Below are 25,179 nucleotides of genomic sequence, written 5' to 3' on the forward strand. Positions count from 1 at the left end.
AAAAGCAAGTTCTTCCATTGTTACAACCACTTCAATATGCACTGAGTGTACAAAGCATTAGGAACATCTTCCTAATATTGAGTTGCACCCTCTTTTTGCCCTCAGAACAGCCTCAATTTGTCGGGGCATGGACTCTACAAGGTGCTGAAGGTGTTCCACAGGGATGCTGGCCCATGTCGACTCCAATGCTTCCCACAGTTGTGTCAAGTTGGCTGGATGTCCTTTGCGTGGTGGACCATTCTTGATACAAGCGGGAAACTGTCAAGTGTGGAAAAACCCAGTACCGTTGCAGTTCTTGACCCACTCAAACACATTTTTTGATGTAGGCTACTGCACATCACGCACAACAGAAAAACGGAAAAAACCCATAGCTATAGCTAGCTATATGCTCTCTTGGGTAAATAAATTAAACTAGCTCCAGTATGCTAATCTTTTTGAGTGTGAATTGTACTGCGTTGTATTATACTGGACTGGAATTACCCACATCGTTCAAACCATGATAGAGCGGAAGAAGAGAACATGTGATTCTGGTGCAGCACATGCGGCCTACATGGTTAGAAGTATAGGCTAGCGAATGTTATTTTGATTTTGAAATATAATAGGACCTATTTGTATAATTAGTAGGCTGACGCATATATACCTTTCATAATATTTCCCCTCGTGTTATTAGCATACCTCCTCTTTCTCGCTCTTGTTGCTGCATTCCTTCCTCGCTTTCAACTGTTAAACGATATAAGTTTCGTTGTCCTTATCTTCATCATTCCAATGGCATCCTTGCATTTTATAGGACTAGAATTAGATGCAGAAGGCTTTCACTTCTCTTCACGATGATTGAGTGGTTATGGTCTGAATAAATAACTGCTATAGCCTACCGCCATCTCGCGTTCCCTCGACTTTCAAACTACCCGTGAGTTCTATTGGCTGCTGGATTTAACATTCAGCGAACAAGAGCTTGCGTTCCTCTTCGAATAGTCTATAGGTATAAGAAATGCAAAAAAATCATGTTCAGCAAGCTATTCTTTTTATTTATTTATTTATTTATTTTATTTCACCTTTATTTAACCAGGTAGGCTAGTTGAGAACAAGTTCTCATTTGCAACTGCGACCTGGCCAAGATAAAGCAAAGCAGTTCGACACATACAACAACACAGAGTTACACATGAAATAAACAAACATACAGTCAATAATACAGTAGAAAAAGTCTATATACAGTATGTGCAAATGAGGTAGGATAAGGGAAGTAAGGCAATAAATGGTGGCGAAGTAATCACAATATAGCAACTAAACACTGGAATGGTAGATGTGCAGAAGATGAATGTGCAAGTAGAGATACTGGGGTGCAAAGAGCAAGATAAATAAATAAATACAGTATGGGGATGAGGTAGTTGGATGGGCTATATACAGATGGGCTATGTACAGGTGCAGTGATCTGTGAGCTGCTCTGACAGCTGGTGATTAAAGCTAGTGAGGGAGATATGAGTCTCCACCTTCAGTGATTTTTGTAGTTTGTTCCAGTCATTGGCAGCAGAGAACTGGAAGGAAAGGCGGCCAAAGTAAGAATTGGCTTTGGGGGTGACTAGTGAGATATACCTGCTGGAGCGCGTGCTACGGGTGGGTGCTGCTATGGTGACCAGTGAGCTGAGATAAGGCGGGGCTTTACCTAGCAGAGACTTGTAGATGACCTGGAGCCAGTGGGTTTGGCAATGACTATGAAGCGATTCTAGTCTAGCTTTTCCTGCATGGGACTTCAAGAGCTAAGGAGTGTTTAAGGAGGCCCCGCAGAGCACCGGTGATTGCGCAAGAGACAGAGGCTAGAAGTTATTACGCTTATTATGCGTAACCCATCATTAGTTTGCTAAATATAAGGCTAATACTACCGTGAATTTATTACCTAAAAGAGGTAGGCTAGGACATCTATATATAGGGCTATATATCAATCTAGAACAGGATCATCTATTTTGAATGGGGTTGACGGAGAGATAGAAAGACTGCGAGAGTGCTAACACATGCAATGATAGGCCGTCTCACAGCAGCTGCAATAAAACAGTCGTTACATTTAAAAAACAAGGTGACCCCCCAAGAGCCAGATGGAGATGGGTAAATTAGATGCGCATTCTGTCTTTACATTACTGTAGCATAAGCTACGCTGCAGCAAATGTAGGCCTGTCTGTCACAAGAAAAAAAGCTACCACGATGAGATGATTGGTCTACATGCATTGTGAACTGCGCTCCGTACTGAGATGGTCTGTCCTCCACCCTGAGCGTTGATTCATCAAGCCAGATTGAGACATTGCATGTCATTTAACGGTTCCATTTCACGCCATGCTGTTCATAGAAATCATTGATTATAATTGACCGGTTTCTCGCAGTTATTTATCTCGGGAGAGGAGAGTTGTTTTGGGCAGCAAGCGCCGGTGGGTCTCAGTAGCCGAGTTCCCGCCATTCAACCCTAATCTACACTGATTGAAGTGGATTTAACAGGTGACATCAATAAGGGATCATAGCTTTCTCCTGGATTCACCTGGTCAGTCTATGTCATGGAAAGAGCAGGTGTTCCTAATGTTTTGTACACTCAGTGTAGGTAATATCACAGTCGTGTGGTACACCCCTATAATAGGCTATTGCATTTGTATTTATTTAAACATGCCTCCTCCTGAATGTGACTACACAGCATCCTACTAACACGATGTGACAATGTACTCTACAGCTTGTTCAGGTTCTGTGTTACAGATCATTCATAACTCGTTCCCAAAACGATATGTCGTAAATCCTTGTAAATGTCTGTCTCTCAATTCAATTCAGGGCTTTGTTGTCATGGGAAACATATGTTTACATTGCCAACGCAAGTGAAATAGATAATAAATCAAATAAAAAATGAACACTAAACATTGCACTCACAAAAGTTCCAAAGGAATAGAGACATTTCAAATGTCATATTTTGACAATATACAGTGTTGTAACAATGTGCAAATAGTTAAAGTACAAAAGGGAAAATAAATAAACATAAATATGGGTTGTATTTACAATGGTGTTTGTTCTTCACGCTCTCTCTCCCTCCCCCCTCCTTCTTCACATCAGGAACATGTAGTGATTGTGTGATTTCATTTCCGATCATGCATAACTTGTTCCAAAAACAATATGTCATAAATCCTTGTAAAATGTATCCTTGTAAATCACACTCTCTCTATCTCTCTCTCTTGCTCATTTTCTCTCTCTCTCTCTCTCTCTCTCTCTCTCTCTCTCTCTCTCTCTCTCTCTCTCTCTCTCTCTCTCCCTTCTCCCCTCTCTCTTTACCTCTCTCTTTACCTCTCTCCTCCCTCCCTCCCTCCCTCCCTCCCTCCCTCCCTCCCTCCCTCCCTCCCTCCCTCCCTCACTTCTTCATGTCAGGAACATGTAGTGAGACGACTCACTGTTACATAATGAGTGGCTGTGTCCATGGCAACAAGATGGGACCTACCATTCTGTCTCTCTCCCCCCCTCCAGTACTCAGTTCTGCCATTGGAGCAGGCTTGGGGAGAACCCATAAAAGTGTCTGGTGGGGGGAAATATTGGCAAATTAGCAGGACATGCTGGGGTCTCACGAGTGAAACGCCGTAAAGAACCAGAGAAACAGGCAGCTGGGGCTAGGCAACTCAAGAGGCTGTTTTTCTTTCACCTAAAGGATTTAAAAAATCACAAGATGACATAAGAGGACACTGCACATAAATACGCATGTGTAAGAAGAAATAGTCAGTATTTCGTTATTGAGAACATAATTTTTTGGGGGGTGATATAATTCCATAAGGATGCATTTGTAGTGGTGGCATTGCAGCCCTGTGCTCAGGACTTAACAGAGAAGGTAAAGAAGCTTGCAGGTTTGACTGTGTTGTTGCTGCTGGGGACAGGGCATCAGGTTCACTGTGCTGCTAGAGCTGACGGGGGAAGGAGGAGGAGGAGAGGAAGAGGATATTTCTTAACTGAAAGGGTTAGCTTAAAGGGGAAGAATCCCTTTCTGCTCTCTTCTTCCGCTTTCGCAGAGAGAGAGAGAGAGAAACGATCACTCGTTTTATGTGCCTTTCGTTGTGTTATACAGTGGACTTTTCTCTCCTTCCTCCCACCCCTCATTCTTTTCCTAACCCCTCCCCCAGCCCCAGCTATGGAAATGAACTCTGTGAAGATGAGGTTTGCTGCAAATTTCCAGCCCTGCTTGCAAGACAGCCTCTTGGCTCTCCGCCAACATTTTGCAAGTCCTCTCTAGCCAACCAGAATTCCTGTCGGCAGTCACCTGACCCTGAATTCCCAGACAAAGAAATGTTCATGCTTCTTTCTCTTCTTTTTTTGAGCGATCTCCTCTACCCCGAGTGGGGGGTAAAAAATTGCAGCCCTACATTGGATTAAAAGGGTCGTGTGTTGGCGTGTATGGGTATGTGCATTGCATTATTTGTTCGATAACATGGTGGTGGTTAGTGTGCATGAGAGATTAGCCCGTGTACAGCGAGGGGAATATGCTGATTTAAGGTATTTCCACGAGAGACCATCTGCTCTCCCTCAGCAGCTTAAAGGGAAACCGTCACTTAAGAAAAAAGGAAAGTGAGAGCACAGTGATTTGCAGAAGTGCTGAGGAAAAAGTGCTCATGCTTGAAAAAAGTTTTTTGAGACGGGAAGAACGTGATCCAGAGCGGTGTTTGTGCAGAAGGTGTTTCCTGTTTCACAGCAGTGGCACTAAGAGTTATTTCTGTTTAACAGCAGTGGCACTAAGAGTTAGTTATTTCTGTTTAACAGCAGTGGCAGTAAGAGTTAGTTATTTCTGTTTAACAGCAGTGGCAGTAAGAGTTAGTTATTTCTGTTTAACACGCAGTGGCAGTAAGAGTTAGTTATTTCTGTTTAACACGCAGTGACAGTAAGAGTTATTTATTTCTGTTTAACAGCAGTGGCAGAAAGAGTTATTTCTGTTTAACACCAGTGGCAGTAAGAGTTAGTTATTTCTGTTTAACACGCAGTGGCAGTAAGAGTTAGTTATTTCTGTTTAACAGCGGTGGCAGTAAGAGTTAGTTATTTCTGTTTAACACGCAGTGACAGTAAGAGTTATTTCTGTTTAACAGCAGTGGCAGTAAGAGTTAGTTATTTCTGTTTAACACGCAGTGGCAGTAAGAGTTAGTTATTTCTGTTTAACACGCAGTGGCAGTAAGAGTTAGTTATTTCTGTTTTAACAGCGGTGGCAGTAAGAGTTAGTTATTTCTGTTTAACACGCAGTGACAGTAAGAGTTATTTCTGTTTAACAGCAGTGGCAGTAAGAGTTAGTTATTTCTGTTTAACACGCAGTGGCAGTAAGAGTTAGTTATTTCTGTTTAACAGCAGTGGCAGTAAGAGTTAGTTATTTCTGTTTAACAGCAGTGGCAGTAAGAGTTAGTTATTTCTGTTTAACATGCAGTGGCAGTAAGAGTTAGTTATTTCTGTTTAACAGCAGTGGCAGTAAGAGTTAGTTATTTCTGTTTAACAGCAGTGGCAGTAAGAGTTAGTTATTTCTGTTTAACATGCAGTGGCAGTAAGAGTTAGTTATTTCTGTTTAACAGCAGTGGCAGTAAGAGTTAGTTATTTCTGTTTAACAGCAGTGGCAGTAAGAGTTAGTTATTTCTGTTTAACACCAATGGCAGTAAGAGTTAGTTATTTCTGTTTAACAGCAGTGGCAGTAAGAGTTAGTTATTTCTGTTTAACAGCAGTGGCAGTAAGAGTTAGTTATTTCTGTTTAACACCAATGGCAGTAAGAGTTAGTTATTTCTGTTTAACAGCAGTGGCAGTAAGAGTTAGTTATTTCTGTTTAACACCAATGGCAGTAAGAGTTAGTTATTTCTGTTTAACAGCAGTGGCAGTAAGAGTTAGTTATTTCTGTTTAACTGCAGTGGCAGTAAGAGTTAGTTATTTCTGTTTAACACGCAGTGGCAGTAAGAGTTATTTCTGTTTAACATCAGTGGCAGTAAGAGTTATTTCTTACTGTACATGTTTTATCACTTGTGTTTAGTCAGTTTTTTTCTGTTTTGATAAGCTACATGCGTATACAATACATTGCATGTGTATGTACACGATCACACATCTATTATAGATTTGAATAGTTATACATACATTATACATGTTCTGACATATAGTTTGCAGCTGGGAAGTTTTGATTGTGGTGATTGAATAACTGAACCTGCTGAACTGAGAGAAAGTTCACTACTAGGCCCCACCCCCCCCCCCATCACATGTGTTATCAGTGGTTAAGTTACCCTTAAAACACACCAGAATAACACTTTTCTAATCACCTTCTTTGTTGTAGACTGTTGTAATTCTATAGATCTATAGAATTGGGTATGGATTTTTTTTTTTTGCCCGATTAATCACATACTTGAATGCTTTACATTTACATGGTAAAATGTCGTAATGGAAACTCCTTTTCAGATGATTAAAAGCTTTTCAAGTTATTTTTTAAAGCCATTTAACCAAGCTCCTCAGGAGGCCGTTTTAAGAATGCCACTTGTGGATTCATTGCGAACTATGTTTATATATTCATGACTGACCCTGTAATATTCGTAATTGTCTCCTAAAAGGACCTAATACAATGGGGACCAGGTGGTGTCTTTCTGGATTTGCGACCCGCTGTGAGGGGGGGGTGACCCCCGGGTTAGTAATAAAATACACAGCCATTGTCGGGCATAATGGCAAAGATCTGAGCTAATGAATTCTATTGCCACATTTCTACACGTGGTTCTGCTCTCTTAATCTGTGTGTTGAAGCAGTTTAAGGGTTCATTTCCAGCCTGAAAGCAGCTTTCTGGATCACAGTTCAGGATCTTCTGATCCTGACGTCTGTGAACTAGAATGCTACCTCACATCTCTCCGGGAATCTCCATTGATTTCTTCATGTGTGGAAAAAAGATTGTTGTGTCTATAGCTTTACAAATACAAACCCAGTCTGTCATATAGTACACATATATATATATATATATACTTCCAAGACAATGTGCAGTTGTGTAGGAGGACATTGTGTGAGACAAATGACTAGGTCAGCCCTTTAGTTATTTCATCTGGTAACACTAGACATGAAGCTGCTCTTATACCTTTGTAGTAACACTGCAGTTACTGCAGTAATAACATAGCCCTTGGTGTAAGTAAGAAAAGCATAGCCATTGGTGTACAGTACACATACACGGAAACTGTAACAGAGCCAGTTTATGAATGAGTAGCAGTTCTTATTGCCTGGCTTTGCAGTCTATCACCATGTAGTTGCGCTGGGGGTATCATGGTGTACAGAACTACAAAGACGTGAGAAGTTTCCCTTCTATTGTGTCCTCGACATGTCTACAGTCAGGAAGTCAGTCAGAGGAATGGAGGGCTTTTTCACCATTAAACTAACCCATATTGCAATCACACCCAGGTACAGACAGTACACTGAACAAAAATATAAAGTGTTGGTCCCATGTTTTGTGAACTGAAATAAAAGATCCCAGAAATGTTGTGCACAAATGTGTATTTCATCCCTGTTAGTGAGCATTTCTCCTTTGCCAAGATAATTCATCCACCTGACAGGTCTGGCATATCAAGAAGCTGAATAAACGGCGTGATCATTACACAGGTGCACCTCGTGCTGGGGACAATAAAAGGACACTCTAAAATGTGCTGTTTTGTCACACAACAGAATGCTACAGATGTATCAAGTTTTGAGGGGTCGTGCAATTGCCATGCTGACTGAAATAATTGTATGTTCATTTCTCTACCATAAGCTGCCTCCAACGTTGTTTTAGAGATTTTGGCAGTACGTCCAACCAGCCTCACAACTGTAGACCACATGTGTGGTTGAGCGGTTTGCTGATGTCAACGTTATGAACAGTGCCCCATGGTGGCTATGGTAGTGGCAGGCGTAAGCTACGGAGAATGAACACAATTGAATTTTATCGATGGCAATTTGAATGCACAGAGATACCGTGATGAGATCCTGAGGCCCATTGTCGTGCCATTCATCCACCGCCATCACCTCACGTTTAGGCATAATAATGCTCGGTCCCATGTCGCAAGGATCTGAACACAATTCCTGGAAGTTGAAAATGTCCCAGTTCTTCCATGGCCTGCATACTCACCCGACATGTCACCCATTGAGCATGTTTGGGATGCTCTGGATCTACGTGTACGACAGCGTGATCCAGTTCCCGCCAATATCCAGCAACTTTGCACAGCCATGGAAGAGGAGTTGGACAACATTCCACAGGCCACAATCAAGAGCCTGGTCAACTCTATGTGAAGGAAATGTGTCACGCTGCAAGAGGCAAATAGTGGTCACACAAGATACTGACTAGTTTTCTGATCCATGCCCTTATCTTTAAAAAGTTACCTGTGACCAGCAGATGCATATCTGTGTCACATTGGTATGGAGAGATTCGGGAGACAGACGCAGGAATGCGTAATAGTTATATATTTTTTTATACCCCAAATTACGGCGTGCTATGTAAAGGCACGGGGACGAAGACCAAACAAACACGTAACAAAAACACAGGGTTGAAACCCAAACAAAAGAGCGAGGAGTACCTCGAATAAATAACACACGCGCACAATGATTAACACACGGGACGAGACCCGTAATCATCTGCGCAGTCCACAACGGCACGAAAGCCAAAACACACAGCACAGGTACTCACACGCACCAACGGACATTGTAACAATAATCGACAGCCCAAAGGAACCAAGGGCACATATATATATACAAATAGTAATCAGTGGGAGTAGGGGACAGGTATGCGTAATGAAAGTTCCTGAGAGATCGGTGACGATCTGTATTCCCAGTCATGTGAAATCTGTAGATTAAGGCCTAATTTATTTAAATTAACTGATTTCCTTATATGAACAGTAACTCCGTCAAATCTTATTTTTTTTTGCATGTTGTGTTTTATATTTTTGTTTATTATAGTTAATAGGTTCTCCATTGTTGCCTATGTTTGCCTTATTTTCTTTCAAATAGACTACTGTATATTTCAGATGCGTTCGGTGTATAGTACAGTGTGTATAGTACATTATGGGGCCCCACAAGGGTGCATCCTCAGCCCCAAACGACACAACAGTAGTAGGTTTGATTACCAACAATGACGATACAGCCTACATGGAGGAGGTGAGGGCTCTGGGAGTGTGGTGTCAGGAAAACAACCTCTCACTCAACGTCAACAAAACAAAGGAGACGATCGTGGACTTCAGGAAACAGCAGAGGGAGCACCCCCCTATCCACATCGACGGGACAGTAGCGGAGAAGGTGGAAATTTAAGTTCCTCGACGTACCCATCACAGAAAAACTGAATTGGTCCACCCACACAGACAGTGTGGTGAAGAAGGTGAAACAGCGCCTCTTCAACCTCAGGGGGCTGAAGAAATGTGGCTTAACACCAAAAACCCTGACAAACTTTTACAGATGCACAATTGAGAGCATCCTGTCGGGCTGTATCACCGCCTGGTATGGCAACTGCAACGCCCTCAACCGCAAGGCTCTCCAGAGGGTGGTGCAGTCTGCACAATGCATCACCAAGGGGGCAAACTACCTGCCCTCCAGGACACCTACAGCACCCTATGTCACAGGAAGGCCAAAAATATCATCAAGGACAACAACCACCCGAGCCACTGCCTGTTCACCCCACTACCATCCAGAAGGGGAGGTCAGTACAGGTGCATCAAAGCTGGGACCGAGAGACTGAAAAACAGCTTAAATCTCAAGGCCATCAGACTGCTAAACAGCAATTACTAACTCAGAGAGGCTGCTGCCTACATTGAGACTCACTAGTCACTTTAAACAATGCCACTTTAATAATGTTTACATATCTTGCATTACTCATCTCATATTTATATACTGTATTCTATACTATTTATTGCATCTTAGCCTATGCCGCTCTGACATTGCTCATCCATATATTGATATGTACGTATTCTTATTCCATCCCTTTAGATTTGTGTGTATTAGGTAGTTGTTGGGGACTTGTTAGATATTGCTGCACTGTCGGAACTAAAAGCACAAGCATTTCGCTACACTCGCATTAAGATCTGCTAACCAGTTGTGTGACCAATAACATTTGATTTGGTTTGATTTGATATGAATACTCAGCTTCTTTTGAACATCAAATGTACCATTTCCTAGCAAGTAGCTACTTTTACTAAATAGAGTGGTTTTACTTTTAGTATCCATGCATGGTGTCATTTTCTGTGGTTTTCTCTGACATGGCACATACAGTGCCTTCAGAAAGTATTCACACCGCTTGATTAATTCCACATTTTGTTGTGTTGCAGCCTGAATTCAAAATGTATTAAATAGATTTTTTTTCTCGCCCATCTACACACAATACCCCATAATGTCTAAGTGAAAAAATGTTTTTAGAAATGTTTGCAAATGTATCAAAAATGAAATACAGAAATATGTAATTTACATTCAAAATGTATTAAATTTATTTAAAAAATCTCGCCCATCTACACACAATACCCCATAATGACAAAGTGAAAACATGTTTTTAGAAATGTTTGCAAATGTATCGAAAATGTACACCCCTGAGTCAATACATGTTAGAATCACCTTTGGCAGCGAATACAGCTGTGAGTCTTTCTGGGTAAGTCTCTAGGAGCTTTGTACACCTGGTTTGTACAATATTTGCACCGTGTTCTTTTAAAATGTCCTCAATCTCTGTCAACTTGGTTGTTGATCATCGCTAGACAACCATTTTCAAGTCTTGCCATAGATTTTAAAGCAAATGTAAGGCAAAACTGTATCTCGGCCACTCAGGAACATTCACTGTCTTTTTGGTAAGCAACTCCAGTGTAAAGTCGGCCTTGTGTTTTAGGTGGTTGTCCTGCTGAAAGGCAAATTAATCTCCCAGTGTCTGGTGGAAAGCAGACTGAACCAGGTTTTCCTCTAGGATTTTGCCTGTGCTTAGCTCCATTCTGTTTTGTTTTTTTTATCCTGAAAAACTTCCTTGTCCTTAACGATTACAAGCATACCCATATCATGATGCAGCCACCACTTTGCTTGAAAATATGGAGAGTGGTACTCAGGAATGAGTTATATTGGATTTACCCAAACATAACACTTTGTATTCAGGACAAAAAGTGAGTTGCTTTGCCACATTTTTTGCAATATTACTTTAGTGCCTTGTTGCAAACAGGAATCATGTTTTGGAATATTTTTTATTTTGTACATCTTATCTTCTTTTCACTCTGTCATTTAGGTTAGTATTGTGGAGTATCTACAATGTTACAATGTAATCCTCAGTTCTCCTATCACAGCCATTCGATTTTGTAAGTGCTCGACTGAGGGACCTCACAGATAATTGTATGTGTGGGGTACAGAGATGAGGTAATCATAAAAAAAATCATGTTAAACACCATTATTGCACACAGTCCATGCAACTTATTATGTGACTTGTTAAGCACATTTTTACTTCTGAACTTATTTAGGCTTGCCATAACAAAGGATTTGAATACTCATTGACTCAAGACATTTCAGTTTTCCAGTTTTTATTTAATTTGTAAAAATGACTAAATACGTATTTCCACTTTGATATTATGGGGTGTTGTGTGTAGGCCAGTGACAAAAAAAATCTTAATTTAATCCATTTTTAATTCTGGCGGTAACACAACAAAATGTGGAAAAAGACAAGGAGTATGAATACTTCTTGAAGTCGCTGTAGGTGCTGCTAGCCGGTATTTCGGAGGTTGTCAGTGGCAGCGTGTCTCGATGATAAATACTGCATTGTCTCTTCTCTCTACTACCTCCTTCGCTCTAGAGGGCCTGTCTTGCAGGCTGCCTGCCTGGTGTGGCTGCACTCATACGAGAGAGAGAGGCCCTCAAAAGGGGGCATTTACAACTGGGAAAAAGGCCAGAGACAGATATCTGGTTCTTATAGCCACTGTACTCTACTCCTCCCCCACCAGCCTTTGGTAGAGTCAGTTTTCCATTGATTCTGAAGATAAATAACCCACTAGCAGCAACCCGGAGAGAGCAGTTACTCCCCCAAAACTTGCCAAAATGGCCACCACATTAGGCTACAGGAATTTCCTCACTTTCTTTGAAATCCACCCTGAACTTATTGACCCTTATTTTACGTGTAAGATGGGGGAGAATTACAGGGGGGTAGAATGAGACAATTGGAAGCTGGGGATGATTAGGTGGCCATGATGGTGTGAGGGCCAGGAATTTAGCCAGGACACCGGGGTTAACTCCCCTACTCTTACGGCAAGTGCCATGGGATCTTTAGTGACCACAGGGAGTCTGGACACCCATTTTAACATCCCATCCGATAGACAGCACCATATGCAGGGCAATGTCCCATTCACCGCCCTGGGGGAGCTCCTTAGACCAGAGTGCCCCCTACTGGACCTCCAACACCATTTCCAGCAGCATCTGGTCTCCCGACCAGGACCGACCCTGCGTAGCTTCAGAGGCAAGCCAGCAGTGTGATACAGGGTGGTATGCTTAGTTACTGTCCCACCAGATGGCCTGCTACATTAGCAATGAGTCTGAACCTATTGAACTCAGTTACTTTTACATCCCCCTCCCCTTTTCCAGTCAATGATTAGCAGAGTTTCCTTTGTGGTGCCATACTGTAAACACAGTGCAGTTGTATTATAACAGATTTGACTTGGCATGAATACTCTTGGCACAAACTCAATTCTTTGACTGCACGAGAAAATGTAGTAAAACTTTATCACTGTCAAAAGATCATAGATCGAGATGTTGTTTGAATCAATTTGTTTGAAATCAGAGTGTTTGATTCAGAAGTTTGTTGAATCAGTGTTTGAATCACAGTGTGTTTGATTCAGAAGTTTGTTGAATCAGTGTTTGAATCACAGTGTGTTTGATTCAGAAGTTTTTGAATCAGTGTTTGAATCACAGTGTGTTTGATTCAGAAGTTTGAATCAAACACACATCCAAGAGGACACCACATCTATGCTCTGCTCATCCCCTGACTCATGTGTTCAACAAGACATAGTAAAAAAAAAAGTGAATTATATCATAGAGTTAGTTTGTTTTTACAAACAAACACCTTTTCTCTCCTACACACACCTCATCCCCGGCCTCCTGCATTCCTGGAGCTGAGCCAACCCTAACACACATGGTTGAGGAGGGCTTTGAACCGGGCAGTCGTCCACTACTTCTACTGTACAGAAGATATTTATAAACTAGAGTAGAGCCTCTTGATTGAACACCACATGTTTCTGCTCTGCCCCCCCCCTCGGGGCCTACTGTATGGAGGGAGAGAGGCACACTGAGCCCGCTGAGATGGGGGTTTAGGGTTTGTTCCCAGCCCTCTCTCTCCTCTCCCTCCTCTGCCCCTACCCCTTTGCACACACACACACACACACACATGCGTGTGAGAGAAACCTGAGAAAGATTTTGGACCAGAGCGATGGAATGAGTGCAGCTGTGAAGGGCATTCACGTGTGTGTGTATGAGAGTGAGCGAGATAAACCGGGAGAGAGAGAGAAACCGGGAGAGAGAGAGGGAGAGAGAGAGAGAGAGAGGGAGACTGCAGTAGGATGAGTGCAGCTGTTGGAGATTTAGTGTGAGAGGCTTAAGTCATGTCTGGGCCCGGCTTGCTCGTCCTCTGTGTGATTGACCTAATGTTTCAGTGTCAGGTACCACAAACCCAGTGAACTCTTCCTCTACTGCCCACCAGCTACACAGATACGTTTGGTATTGGTATTGGTGCGCAGATAGCAGTGCTCTCTACACTACAGGAAGTACACTATGTGTTTTTTGTATTGTGTAAGCAGTCTCTAGTGCTGGACACTGAAGTATTTTGGATTCCTTTTACCTTCATACAGGTTAGCATAATGTTTACACAGGATGTACCCTGAACAAAAATATAAAACGCAACATGCAACAATTTCAAAGATTTTACTGAGTTGCAGTTCATACAAGGAAATCAGTCAATTTAAATAAATAAATTAGGGCCAAATCTATGGATTGCACATGACTGGGAATACAGATATGGATCTGTTGGTCACAGATCAGAAAACTAGTCAGTATCTGCTGTGAATACCATTTGCCTCATGCAGCGCGACACATCTCCTTCGCATTGAGTTGATCAGGCTGTTGATTGTGGCCTGTGGAATGTCGTCCCACTCCTCTTCAATGGCTGTGCGAAGTTGACGGATATTGGCGGGAACTGGAACACGCTGTCGTACACGTCGATCCAGAGCATTCCAAACATGCTCAATGGGTGACATGTCTGGTGAGTATGCAGGCCATGGAAGAACTGGGACATTTTCAGCTTCCAGGAATTGTGTGCAGATCCTTGCGACATGGGGCCGTGCATTATCATGCTGAAACATGAAGTGATGGCGGCGGATGAATGGCATGACAATGGTCCTCAGGATCTCGTCACGGTATCTCTGTGCTTTCAAATTGCCATCGATGAAATGCTATTGTGTTCATTGTCCGTAGTTTATGTTTTCCATACCATAACCCCACCTCTACCATGGGGTACTCTGTTCACAACGTTGACATTAGCAAACCGCTCGCCCACACGACGCCATACACTCTCTGCCATCTGAAACCGGGATTCATCCATGAAGAGCCAAACTGCAGTCAGGTCAAGACCCTGATGAGGATGACGAGCACGCAGATGAGCTCCCCTGAGACGGTTTCTGACGGTTTTAAATTCTTTGATTGTGCAAACCCACAGTTTCATCAGCTGTCCGGTCGGTTGGTCTCAGACGATCCCACAGGTGAACAAGCGGGATGTAGAGGTCCTGTGCTGGTGTGGTTACACATGGTCTGCGGATGTGAGGCTGGTTGGATGTACTGCCAAATTCTCTAAAGTGACGTTGGTGGCGGCTTATGGTAGAGAAATGGACATTCAATTCTCTGGCAACAGCTCTGGTGGACATTCCTGCAGTCAGCATGCCAATTGCACGCTTCCTCAACTTTAGACATCTGTGGCATTGTGTAGTGTGACAAAACTTCACATTTTAGAGTGGTCTTTTATAGCCCCCAGCACAAGGTGCACCTGTGTAATGATCCTGCTGTTTAATCAGCTTCTTGATTTGCCACATTTGATAGGTGGATGGATTATCTTGGCAAAGGAGAAGTGGTCACTAACAGGGATGTAAACAAATTTGTGCACAATAATTTAGAAAAATAAGCTTTTTGTGCGTATGGAACATTTCTGGGCTCTTTTATTTCAGCTCATGAAACATGGGACCAACACGTTACGTGTTGTGTTTAGTTTATGTTTTTGTTCAGTATAAAATGCATTAAGAAATGTGTTTCATTACATGGGTTATTGTCAGAAGATTTCTGATTGACATTACTCCACGAGAGTATTTTAAATGTGCTGAACTGTACATGGAGCTTCCTCATCATCCCTTTGTGGCTTAGTGTGTAGAGCATGACACTTACAATGTCAGAGTTGTGGATTTGTTTCTAACTTGGCCACCCATACATGGTAATAATGTTTGCACACACACACAGATCCTATTAAATAGAAAGTGGTTTCTATATGTAATTCTGTGCACACTACACTCTTAGAAAAAACTACACTACACTCTTCGACTGTCCCCATAGGAGAACCCTTTTTGGTTCCAGGTTGAATCCTTTTGCGTTCCATGTACAACCCTTTCCACAGAGTGTTCTACCTGGAACCAAGAAGGCTTCTACTATGGGGCAGCCGAAGGACCATTTTGGAACCCTTTTTTCTAAGAGTGGACTGCAAGTAACTTTGGATAAACGTATCTGCTAAATGGAATACATATTATATTAGATTGACATCTCCCCTGCCTGGGGTCTATCTGAGTATGTTTCAGGCAGAGAGAACTGACCTCTCCTTTTCCTCTGTGGTGTTTCAGGCAGAGAGAACTGACATCTTCCTGTACTCTGTGGTGTTTCAGGCAGATAGAACTGACCTCTTCCTGTACTCTGTGGTGTTTCAGGCAGAGAGAACTGACCTCTTCCTGTACTCTGTGGTGTTTCAGGCAGAGAGAACTGACCTCTTCCTGTACTCTGTGGTGTTTCAGGCAGAGAGAACTGACCTCTTCCTGTACTCTGTGGTGTTTCAGGCAGAGAGAACTGACCTCTTCCTGTACTCTGTGGTGTTTCAGGCAGAGAGAACTGACCTCTTCCTGTACTCTGTGGTGTTTCAGGCAGAGAAAAAGGCCCTGCTGGTGTCAGTGATGAACGCAATGGAGGACCATGAGATGGAGCCTGAGCCACAACAGAAAGAAGAAGTGTCAGTAATCACACACAACCAACAGCAACAACAACAACAACAACAACAACAACAGCAGCAGCCCACGGACCCAGCGTCCCCGACGGTGGCCACCACACCTGAACCTGTCGCCATGGCAGGAGGTGACAAGACATCACCCAAGACAGCTGATACTGAGCCTGAGTACGAGGTAAACACAAGACACACAATGACTATTTCCACATTTTGTTACGTCACAGCCTTATTCTAAAAAATAAATCCTCATCAATCTACAAACAATACCCCATAATGACAAAGCTAAAAACGTTATTTTTGTGGCAAATTTATAAAAACTATTTCAAACTGAAATATCACATTTACATAAGTATTCAGACCCTTTACTCAGTACTTTGTTGAACTGCCTTGGCAGCGATTACAGCCTTGATTCTTGGGTATGATGCTACAAGCTTGGCGCACCTTTATTTGGGGAGTTTGTCCCAGATCCTCACAAGATCTGTCAGGTTGGATGAGGAGAATCGCTGCACAGCTGTTTTCAAGTCTCCAGAGATGTTCAATCGGGTTCAAGTCTGGTCTATGGCTGGGCCACTCAAGGACATTCAGAGACTTGTCCCGAAGCCACTCCTGCGTTGTCTTGGCTGTGTGCTTAGTGTCGTTGTCCTGTTGGAAGGTGTTCCTTCGCCTAGGTCTGAGATCCCGAGCACTCTGGAGTAGGTTTTCATCAGGGATTTCTCTGTACTTTGCACCGTTCATCTTTCCTTCGATCCTGACTAGTCTCTCAGTCCCTGCCCCTGAAAAATATCCCTGCAGCATGATTCTGCCACCACCATGCTTCACCGTCGGGATGGTGCCAGGTTTCCTCCAGACGTGACGCTTGGCATTCAGGCCAAAGAGTTCAATGTTGGTTTCTTCAGACCAGAGAATCTTGTTTCTTTTGGTCTGAGAGATCTTTAGGTGCCTTTTGGCAAACTCCAAGCGGGCTGTCATGTGCCTTTTAATGAGGATGGGCTTCTGTCTGGCCAGTCTACCATAAAGGCCTGATTGGTGGAATGCTGCAGAGATGGTTGTCCTTCTGGGAGTTTCTCCCATCTCCACAGAGGAACTCTGGAGCTCTGTCAGAGTGACCATTTGGTTCTTGGCTGGGCGGCCAGCTCCTAGGAAGAGTCTTGGTGGTTCCAAACTTCTTCCATTTAAGAATGATGGAGGCCACTATTTATATAGACAGGTGTGTGCCTTTCCAAATGTTATCCAATCAATTGAATTCACCACATGTGGACGCCAATCAAGTTGTAAACATGTCAAGGATGATCAATGGAAACGGGATGCACCTGAGCTCAATTTCGAGTTTCATAGCAAAGGGTCTGAAATACGTATGTAAATAAGATATTTTTGTTTCTTTTATTTGTAATACATTTGCTAAAAACCTGTTTTCTCTTTGTCATTATGGGGTATTGTGTGTAGATTGATGAGGATTTTTTAAAATGTAATCAAAAAATGTTTTTTAATTGAACCTTTATTTAACTAGGCAAGTCAGTATGTATTAGTATGTGTATGTGATGATCTCATCCCTGTAGGACAGGTGTGGTTTCAGCATTGGGGAGCTGGTGTGGGGGAAGCTGATGGGGTTATCCTGGTGTTGTTGTTTACTATTGTTGTTGTCTTGTAGGATGGCCGTGGTTTCAGCATTGGGGAGCTGGTGTGGGGGAAGCTGAGGGGGTTCTCCTGGTGGCCTGGTCGCATTGTCTCCTGGTGGATGACCGGACGCAGCCGAGCTGCCGAGGGGACACGATGGGTCATGTGGTTCGGTGACGGAAAATTCTCTGTGGTGAGTAAAAAACTGTAAAACAGCACACCAGGGTTGTGTTCAGTAGGCACCAAACATGTGAAAACAGAATGGAACTGGGAAGGACTACCTGGATGAATTGTCCAATAAGGAATAGTCATTTTTGGTTTTCGTTTTAAAATATTTTGCTACCATGTGCCCTACTGAACACGACCCATTAAAACTGAATTTTCTGTTCCACCAATGAAAACAAATGAAATGAGAAATGACCAAGTTCAGTTGTTCATCTGTGCCTACTCTTTTCCTCCAGGTGTGTGTAGAGAAACTGTTGCCTTTGAGTTCCTTCTCCAACGCCTTCCACCAGCCCACCTACAGCAAGCAGCCCATGTATAAGAAAGCCATCTACGAGGTGCTTCAGGTCAGTCCTGGGCTACGTTTCATTAGGTCTCATTCACGGCGTTCGGTCAAGTCCCGTTCAATCACGGCGGGCTAAACTGGATGAAACTACGTCATTACAACCAGTTCACAACTAGAACTGTATTGGAATCGTTTTTTAATGGTTGTAATTCATTTGTGATAATGTCATGTAAACCAGCTTTGTGTGCTGAAAGATACTGCTAGTCAGCACCTTACAAAATGATAAGACTGTTGAAAAAGGCATCAAGTCCTCTAAAATTGCTCCGAGTCTGCTCTGTAGTAATGATTGATGCTGATAGTACCGTGCTGAGTGTACAAAACATTAGGAACAGCTGCTCTTTCCATGACTTAGACTGACCAGGTGAATCCAGGTGAAAGCTTATGATCCCTTACTGATGTTACTTCAATCCGTGTAGATGAAGGGGAGAAGACAGATTAAAGAATGATTTTTAAGCCTTGAGACTTTTGAGACATGGATTGTGTATGTGTGCCATTCAGAGGGTGAATGGGAAAGACAAAATATTTAAGTGCCTTTGAACGGGGTATGGTTGTAGGTGCCAGGTGCTGTCAAGAACAGCAACACTGCTGGGTTTTTCACGCTCAATAGTTTTCCATGTGTATCAAGAATGGTCCACCACCCAAAGGACATCCAGCCAACTGGACACAACTGTGGGAAGCAATGGAGTCAACATGTGACAGCATCCCTGTGGAAGGCTTTCGTAGAGTCCATGCGCCCAACGAATTGGGGCTGGTCTGATGGAAAAAGAGGGTGCAACTCAATATTAGGAAGGTGTTCCTAATGTTTTGTACACTGTGTATTTTAATACATTCACCTCCAAAATTGTTGGCATCCTTGATAAAGAGCCCAAAAAGACTGTATAATTTAAATACTGAATATTATATGATCAAAACATATATAAAAGTATGTTTTATTATACTAATAAAATGACTCGGGGAAAGAGATTTTGTTTAATAATGTATTTTCTCAGCAGGATAGGTGTCAAAATGATTGGCACCCCTGTTATCAATACTTTGTGCATCCTCCCCTTGCGACGATTACGGCACTGAGCTTTTTTCTAGAATGTGTTGTGAGATTGGAGAACACATTGGGAGGGATCTTAGACCAGTCCTCCAAACAGAATCTTTACAGATCCTTTATATCCTTCGTCTGCACTTATGGACGGCCCTCTTCAATTCAAACCACAGGTTTTCAATGGAGTTCAAGTCCGGGAAACTGATTTGGCAATGCCAAATGTTGATTTTGTGGTCAATTAACCATTTCTTTCTGGATTTTGATGAACTCCATTGAAAACCTGTGGTTTGAATTGAAGAGGGCAGGCCCTAAGGTCATATCAAGGGATCTGGAATGATTCTGTATGGAGGAATGGTCTAAGATCCCTCCCAATGTGTTCTCCAACTCATAACACATTTTAGAAAAAGGCTCAGTGCCGTTATCCTTTCAAGGGGGGGGTGCCGGAGTATTGAAAACAGGGGTGCCAATCATTTTGACACCTATTCTTTTTGAGAGAAAAAAGGTATTACTTGTTTAGCAGTAAAAAAAAAAATCTAATTTCAAAATTAGCATACAATATAGATAATTGTTTGTATTATTTATTTGATATAGTCTTTTTTGCTCATCTTTATCGAGGTGCCAATAATGTTGGAGTTGACTGTACATACAGGTGATGAAATGATGACAACAATGACTGGTCATGTCCCTCTGCAGGTGGCCAGCACCCGAGCAGGCAAAGCCTTTATAGCCTGTCCGGAGAGCGATGGGACAGACACCTCCAAGTCAGTGGATCTACAGAGCAAACAGATGATAGAGTGGGCCAAGACAGGCTTCCAACCCACCGGGCCTAAGGGCCTAGAGCCACCAGAGGGTAAGTTTAAGTTTCATGTTTATTTGCCATTTAATTGTAATGAATACCAGTCCCTCCAGGAATGTTTTGTGATTTCTGAGGCCAAACATGCTTGATTTAGCGGCAACTTTTATGAAATTCTGCGATGTTTTTTTGTCACGTTAATTTCATATAAAGCAATAAAAAGTCATGCGCTCAGTTTTAGGACGATTTTAAGCAGAATACATAATTGCAAAAACAATTAGAAACATCTAAAGTGCTCAATTTAGTTTATTTTCCTGAACAAACAGCTCTGTCATAATCTCACACATTCACTCACACACACCTCTCCTCTCCATCAGGCTTGGGGCTTGCTATCAACACGAGATGCACCTCCCATTCCCATTCACACTCTCTAAAAAAAAATGTGACTCAAAGTTGATCAATCGCTTTCCGTTTGAGGATCGATATTTCTTTGGCGTAAGTTGTCTTCAAAATACTTGAGATTGTGATTTTTTCTGAAAGGGTCGTAAGGGAGATAAAGAACAGAACACGTAAAAAAAAAACGTATTGCGGTTGATATGTACTTTTAAAACAGTATTACCATATTACCATTACCAGAAAGATTGTGCTTTCGTGATCCGTATTAAGTTTTACAGAGAGTTTAAAACGGCAAAGCGGACAAATTGCACTCAGTGCTTTGAGCAGCGCTCTCCATAGACAGACTGGGGAGAGCAGTGCTGACCACCCTACTAAAGCCAAGGTTAGCGGAGTAAAAGTTTGAGTAAAACGCCACTCACCTGGATTCTTTCAGCGCTTGCCACAGTCTCCCCTGCTACCACTTCAGTCATGGTGATCTGCCGCTGCTGTGGGAACTGTTCTGACATTCTCAAATGCTTTGCTGATTCCAAGTTACTGTTTATGGTCGACTTTCAACTTGTTTCCAAAAACATTTGGAAATTGTTTCGCATGGTCTTTCGCTGTTATTTTTGTTGGCAAATGAGATTGATTTCTGTTCATTGTACTGCCTGTCAGCTATCAACAATCATCCATCATCTTCGTACGTGAATACGCTGACAGGCCAGGGGGGGAAAAACTTTGTTGTCTTGTGTTTGGATTTGGGCCATTTTTCACAGTGACAGTGCAGTAATTGGTCAAAATTACAAACCCCCTTTCGATTGGACCCTTTTATGCCCTAAAAGTGCGGGGATTGGTCAACATTGCGAGCTCTCGCATAATATGCGCTGATTGGTTGATTTTGCATTGAATTATGCGATCGCGGGAATCCTGGAGGGACTGGAATACATTGGGAATCACCTAAGCTTAGAGTCACCGAAAGGCAAGAGGAGCTTATAACAGGCAGGTAGCCTAGCGGTTAAGAGCGCTGGGCCAGTAACCAAAAGGTTGCTGGTTGAATACCCAAGCCGACAAGGTGAAAAATCTGTTGATGTGATCTTGATCAAGGTACTTAAACCTAATTTGCTCCAGGGGCACCATACTACTATGGCTGACCCTGTAAAACAACACATTTCACTACACCTATCTGGTGTATGTGACAAAAAAAACACATTTTGTTGTCCATGTTACAGCGAACAACGAAAGTATTGTTGTGGTGCTCGAGGGCCCAATGGTAGGGGAATGTCCCGTCAGTTGCCAGATCAATTCCACTCTTTTTATCCAGCATTCCACTACCTGTCTTTGGTAGTCTTTTGGTAAGAGTCTGGTTTTGTCTGGTTATCTGAGTTGTTTATTGTCTTACTGATATGCCCCGCCCACCAGAGGAGCGCAACCCATATAAGGAGGTGTACCCGGACGTGTGGGTGGAGCCAGAGGCGGCGGCCTACACGCCCCCTCCAGCCAAAAAGCCTCGCAAAAGCACTGCAGCCGAGAAACCCAAGGTCAAGGAGATGATTGACGAGGGGACGAGAGGTAAGCCTGCTTTTTTTATTAGGTTAAATAGGGGTTACGACCTCGATATCCCTCCCCCTCGGGGAGGTTTAGCTAAGGGGTGTGTGTGAGAGTGAAAGAGAGGCTGTTTGTGAAAGACAGGGCAGCAGGTGCTTAGTACTAGGGTTAACATGGTCAATTCTGTTAACAGGTGTAGGTGTTATATGTTATGTATCTGGTAAATGTTATGTAGCACTGTATCTGTTATGCATGTGCTGTGAATGTACTCAGCCTAACTCTCGTTGTAATACACTTTATATCGGTAAAAAACACATGTAAATATCTTAAAAGCAAATGGTGAAATAGGGGTAAGAAGGGGGTATGTCGGCAGCTTTTTTCTCTCTCGGTGATGTCATCTGCAAAGATGTATAGCAACAAGCGTTCGAATCATATCCCAATCTGAAACCGTGTTTTCTTTCTGTCTGTATTTCCAGAGAGACTTGTGTACGAAGTGAGACAGAAATGCAGAAGCATAGAAGGTAAGCGGTCCGTCTCTGTGTTCAGGCAGCCCGGGTCATGTTCAGTAGGCAGCAAATGAAAGAAAGTGGCTATTTTATATGAGTCCTCAAAGCATATTAGCTTTCCTTATGAAATGTACATTCCTCTCACAGCTGTTCAAATATGTCTATTGAATCCGAGGCTTGATTCAAAGCAGTGGGGGTTTTTAAACCTCCAGTTGGCTTGCCTAGTGGTGGGTAAATGTTTATAAGTGTTGTTTACACATCTTTTTATTTTGTGTATAGTGCACCTATTTTGCTAAAGTAGCGTATCTTGATCGGCGGTCAGGGTTTACCCATTTATTTGCTTACCACTGCGTCTCTGGCTTGCACTAATTATGTTCCGTCTTTCTCCACAGACATCTGCATCTCCTGTGGAAGTTTGAATGTTTCCCGTGAACACCCTCTATTTGCTGGAGGAATGTGCCAAAGCTGTAAGGTAAGGATGGAAGAGGAGGCCATTAAGGCTGTTGAGTCAGGGCTAGCTGTAGGCCATGAAGTCTGTAGCTCTGGGGGTGTGTGTATCAAGCCTCTCAAGCAGGATGATCGGTTTAGCCTTTTGGATCACAATGAATACGATTACATGGACAGGTAGGACCTGATCCTAGGTCGGCACTCCTACTCTGAGATGATTACATGGACAGGTAGGACCTGATGCTATATCGGCGCTCCTACTCTGAGATGATTACATGGACAGGTAGGACCTGATGCTATATCGACGCTCCTACTCTGAGATGATTACAAGGACAGGTAGGACCTGATCCTATATCGGCGCTCCTACTCTGAGATGATTACATGGACAGGTAGGACTTGATCCTATATCGGCACTCCTACTCTGAGATGATTACATGGACAGGTAGGACCTGATCCTATATCGACGCTCTTACTCTGAGATGATTACAAGGACAGGTAGGACCTGATCCTATATCAACGCTCCTACTCTGAGATGATTACATGGACAGGTAGGACCTGATCCTATATCGACGCTCCTACTCTGAGATGATTACATGGACAGGTAGGACCTGATGCTATATCGACGCTCCTACTCTGAGATGATTACATGGACAGGTAGGACCTGGTCCTAGAGGGCAGCAGGTCGCCTAGCGGTTAAGAGCGGTGGGGCAGTAACCGAAAGCTCGCTGTTTCGAATTCTCGAGCCGGCAAGGTGGAAAAATATGTCGTTCTGCCCTTGAGCAAGGCAGTTAACCCCCAACAACAACTGCTCCCCGGACGCCAATGACGCTGATTAAGGCAGCCACCTGCACATCTCTGATTCAGAGGGGCTAGGTTAAATGCAGAAGATGCATTTTGGGTTGAATGCATTCGGTTGTGCAACTGACTAGGTATTCCCTTTCCCTTGATATATACGGGCCAGGTCTAGCTCCCCTCTAGGCTCCAGCTCTGCTTTAGGCCTTATTTTAAAACCTCTTAAGGATCCGCCCTTTTTTTCAATTTTCGTCTAAAATGACATACCCAAAATCATACCTAAATCTAACCTGAAGCAAGGATATGCATATTCTTGTTACCATTTGAAAGGAAACACTTTGAAGTTTGTGGAAATGTTAATGTAGGCGAATATAACACATTAGATCTGGAAAAATGCAACTTTGAAATGCAAGAGAAAGGCCATAATGTATTATTCCAACCCAGGTGCGATTTAGATTTTGGCCGCTAGATGGCAGCAGTATATGTGCAAAGTTTTAGACTCCAATGAACCATTGTATTTCTGTTCAAAATTTTGTTTCAAGACTGCCCAAATGTGCCTAATTGGTTTATTAATACAATTTCAAGTTCATTACTGTGCAATCTCCTCAAACAATAGTATGGTATTCATTCACTGTAAAAGCTACTGTAAATTGGACAGTGAAGTTAGATTAACAAGGATTTAAGCTTTCTGACTATCAGATATGTCTATGTCCTGGGAAATGTTCTTGTTACTTACAACCTCATGCTAATCACATTAGCCTACGTTAGCTCAAAAGCATTGTCATTATTTAATGTTACTGGAGGCTATAATGTAAAAATGACAAATGACTAAAACCACAACAATTCAGCAGTTACATTCATTATTTCCTTTTGACAGGTCTTAAGAAACATTATGGAAATAAGAAAATGTATTTCAGAAGAACAGAGTAGCATGTTTTAAGTTGTATTTTGTTCCTAGTCTTAGCTTAGTAGCCTGAGCAATGCTGCCGCGAGTGCTCACGTGTTGAACGCAGTGAACAGCGATTATTCTTGGAAAAAGTGATATATTGACATGGAGCACACCTCCTTCAATTTTTTTACGTTTTTTGACAAAGGTACGTGTTTTAGGAACTGCAGAATCTGCTCTTTCTGATACTATATAGAAATCCAATTGTCTTAGCTGCATGTGACTCTGTTGGCGGATTTGATTTTGGCGCTCCCGTTTCCCGGCCTCTGTGTCAATTCCAAGCTGTGCCGGTCCATCTCTTCATGTACAATTTGACAATTGGTAATAATTGTCACCCATCAGACTTTTGTCCATTTACTCTG

General features: G+C 42.6%; 1 protein-coding gene across 4 annotated transcripts in view; it reads left to right on the top strand.

Moving 5' to 3' along the window:
* The window catches only part of LOC129811927 (DNA (cytosine-5)-methyltransferase 3A-like), a 76,342-nt gene that overhangs the window by 43,413 nt on the left and 7,750 nt on the right, over positions 1–25,179 (top strand). For all 4 annotated transcript variants that reach the window (XM_055863701.1, XM_055863703.1, XM_055863704.1 and 1 more), the window contains 7 exons: positions 16,119–16,373; positions 17,847–18,005; positions 18,274–18,381; positions 20,107–20,263; positions 22,001–22,150; positions 22,603–22,647; positions 23,025–23,104. In XM_055863701.1, coding sequence (XP_055719676.1) covers positions 16,119–16,373; positions 17,847–18,005; positions 18,274–18,381; positions 20,107–20,263; positions 22,001–22,150; positions 22,603–22,647; positions 23,025–23,104 — 954 coding nt within the window. The remainder of the gene's footprint in view (positions 1–16,118; positions 16,374–17,846; positions 18,006–18,273; positions 18,382–20,106; positions 20,264–22,000; positions 22,151–22,602; positions 22,648–23,024; positions 23,105–25,179) is intronic.

The sequence above is a fragment of the Salvelinus fontinalis genome, chromosome 15 (assembly GCF_029448725.1).
Source record: "Salvelinus fontinalis isolate EN_2023a chromosome 15, ASM2944872v1, whole genome shotgun sequence".
Classification (NCBI taxonomy): Eukaryota; Metazoa; Chordata; class Actinopteri; order Salmoniformes; family Salmonidae; genus Salvelinus; species Salvelinus fontinalis.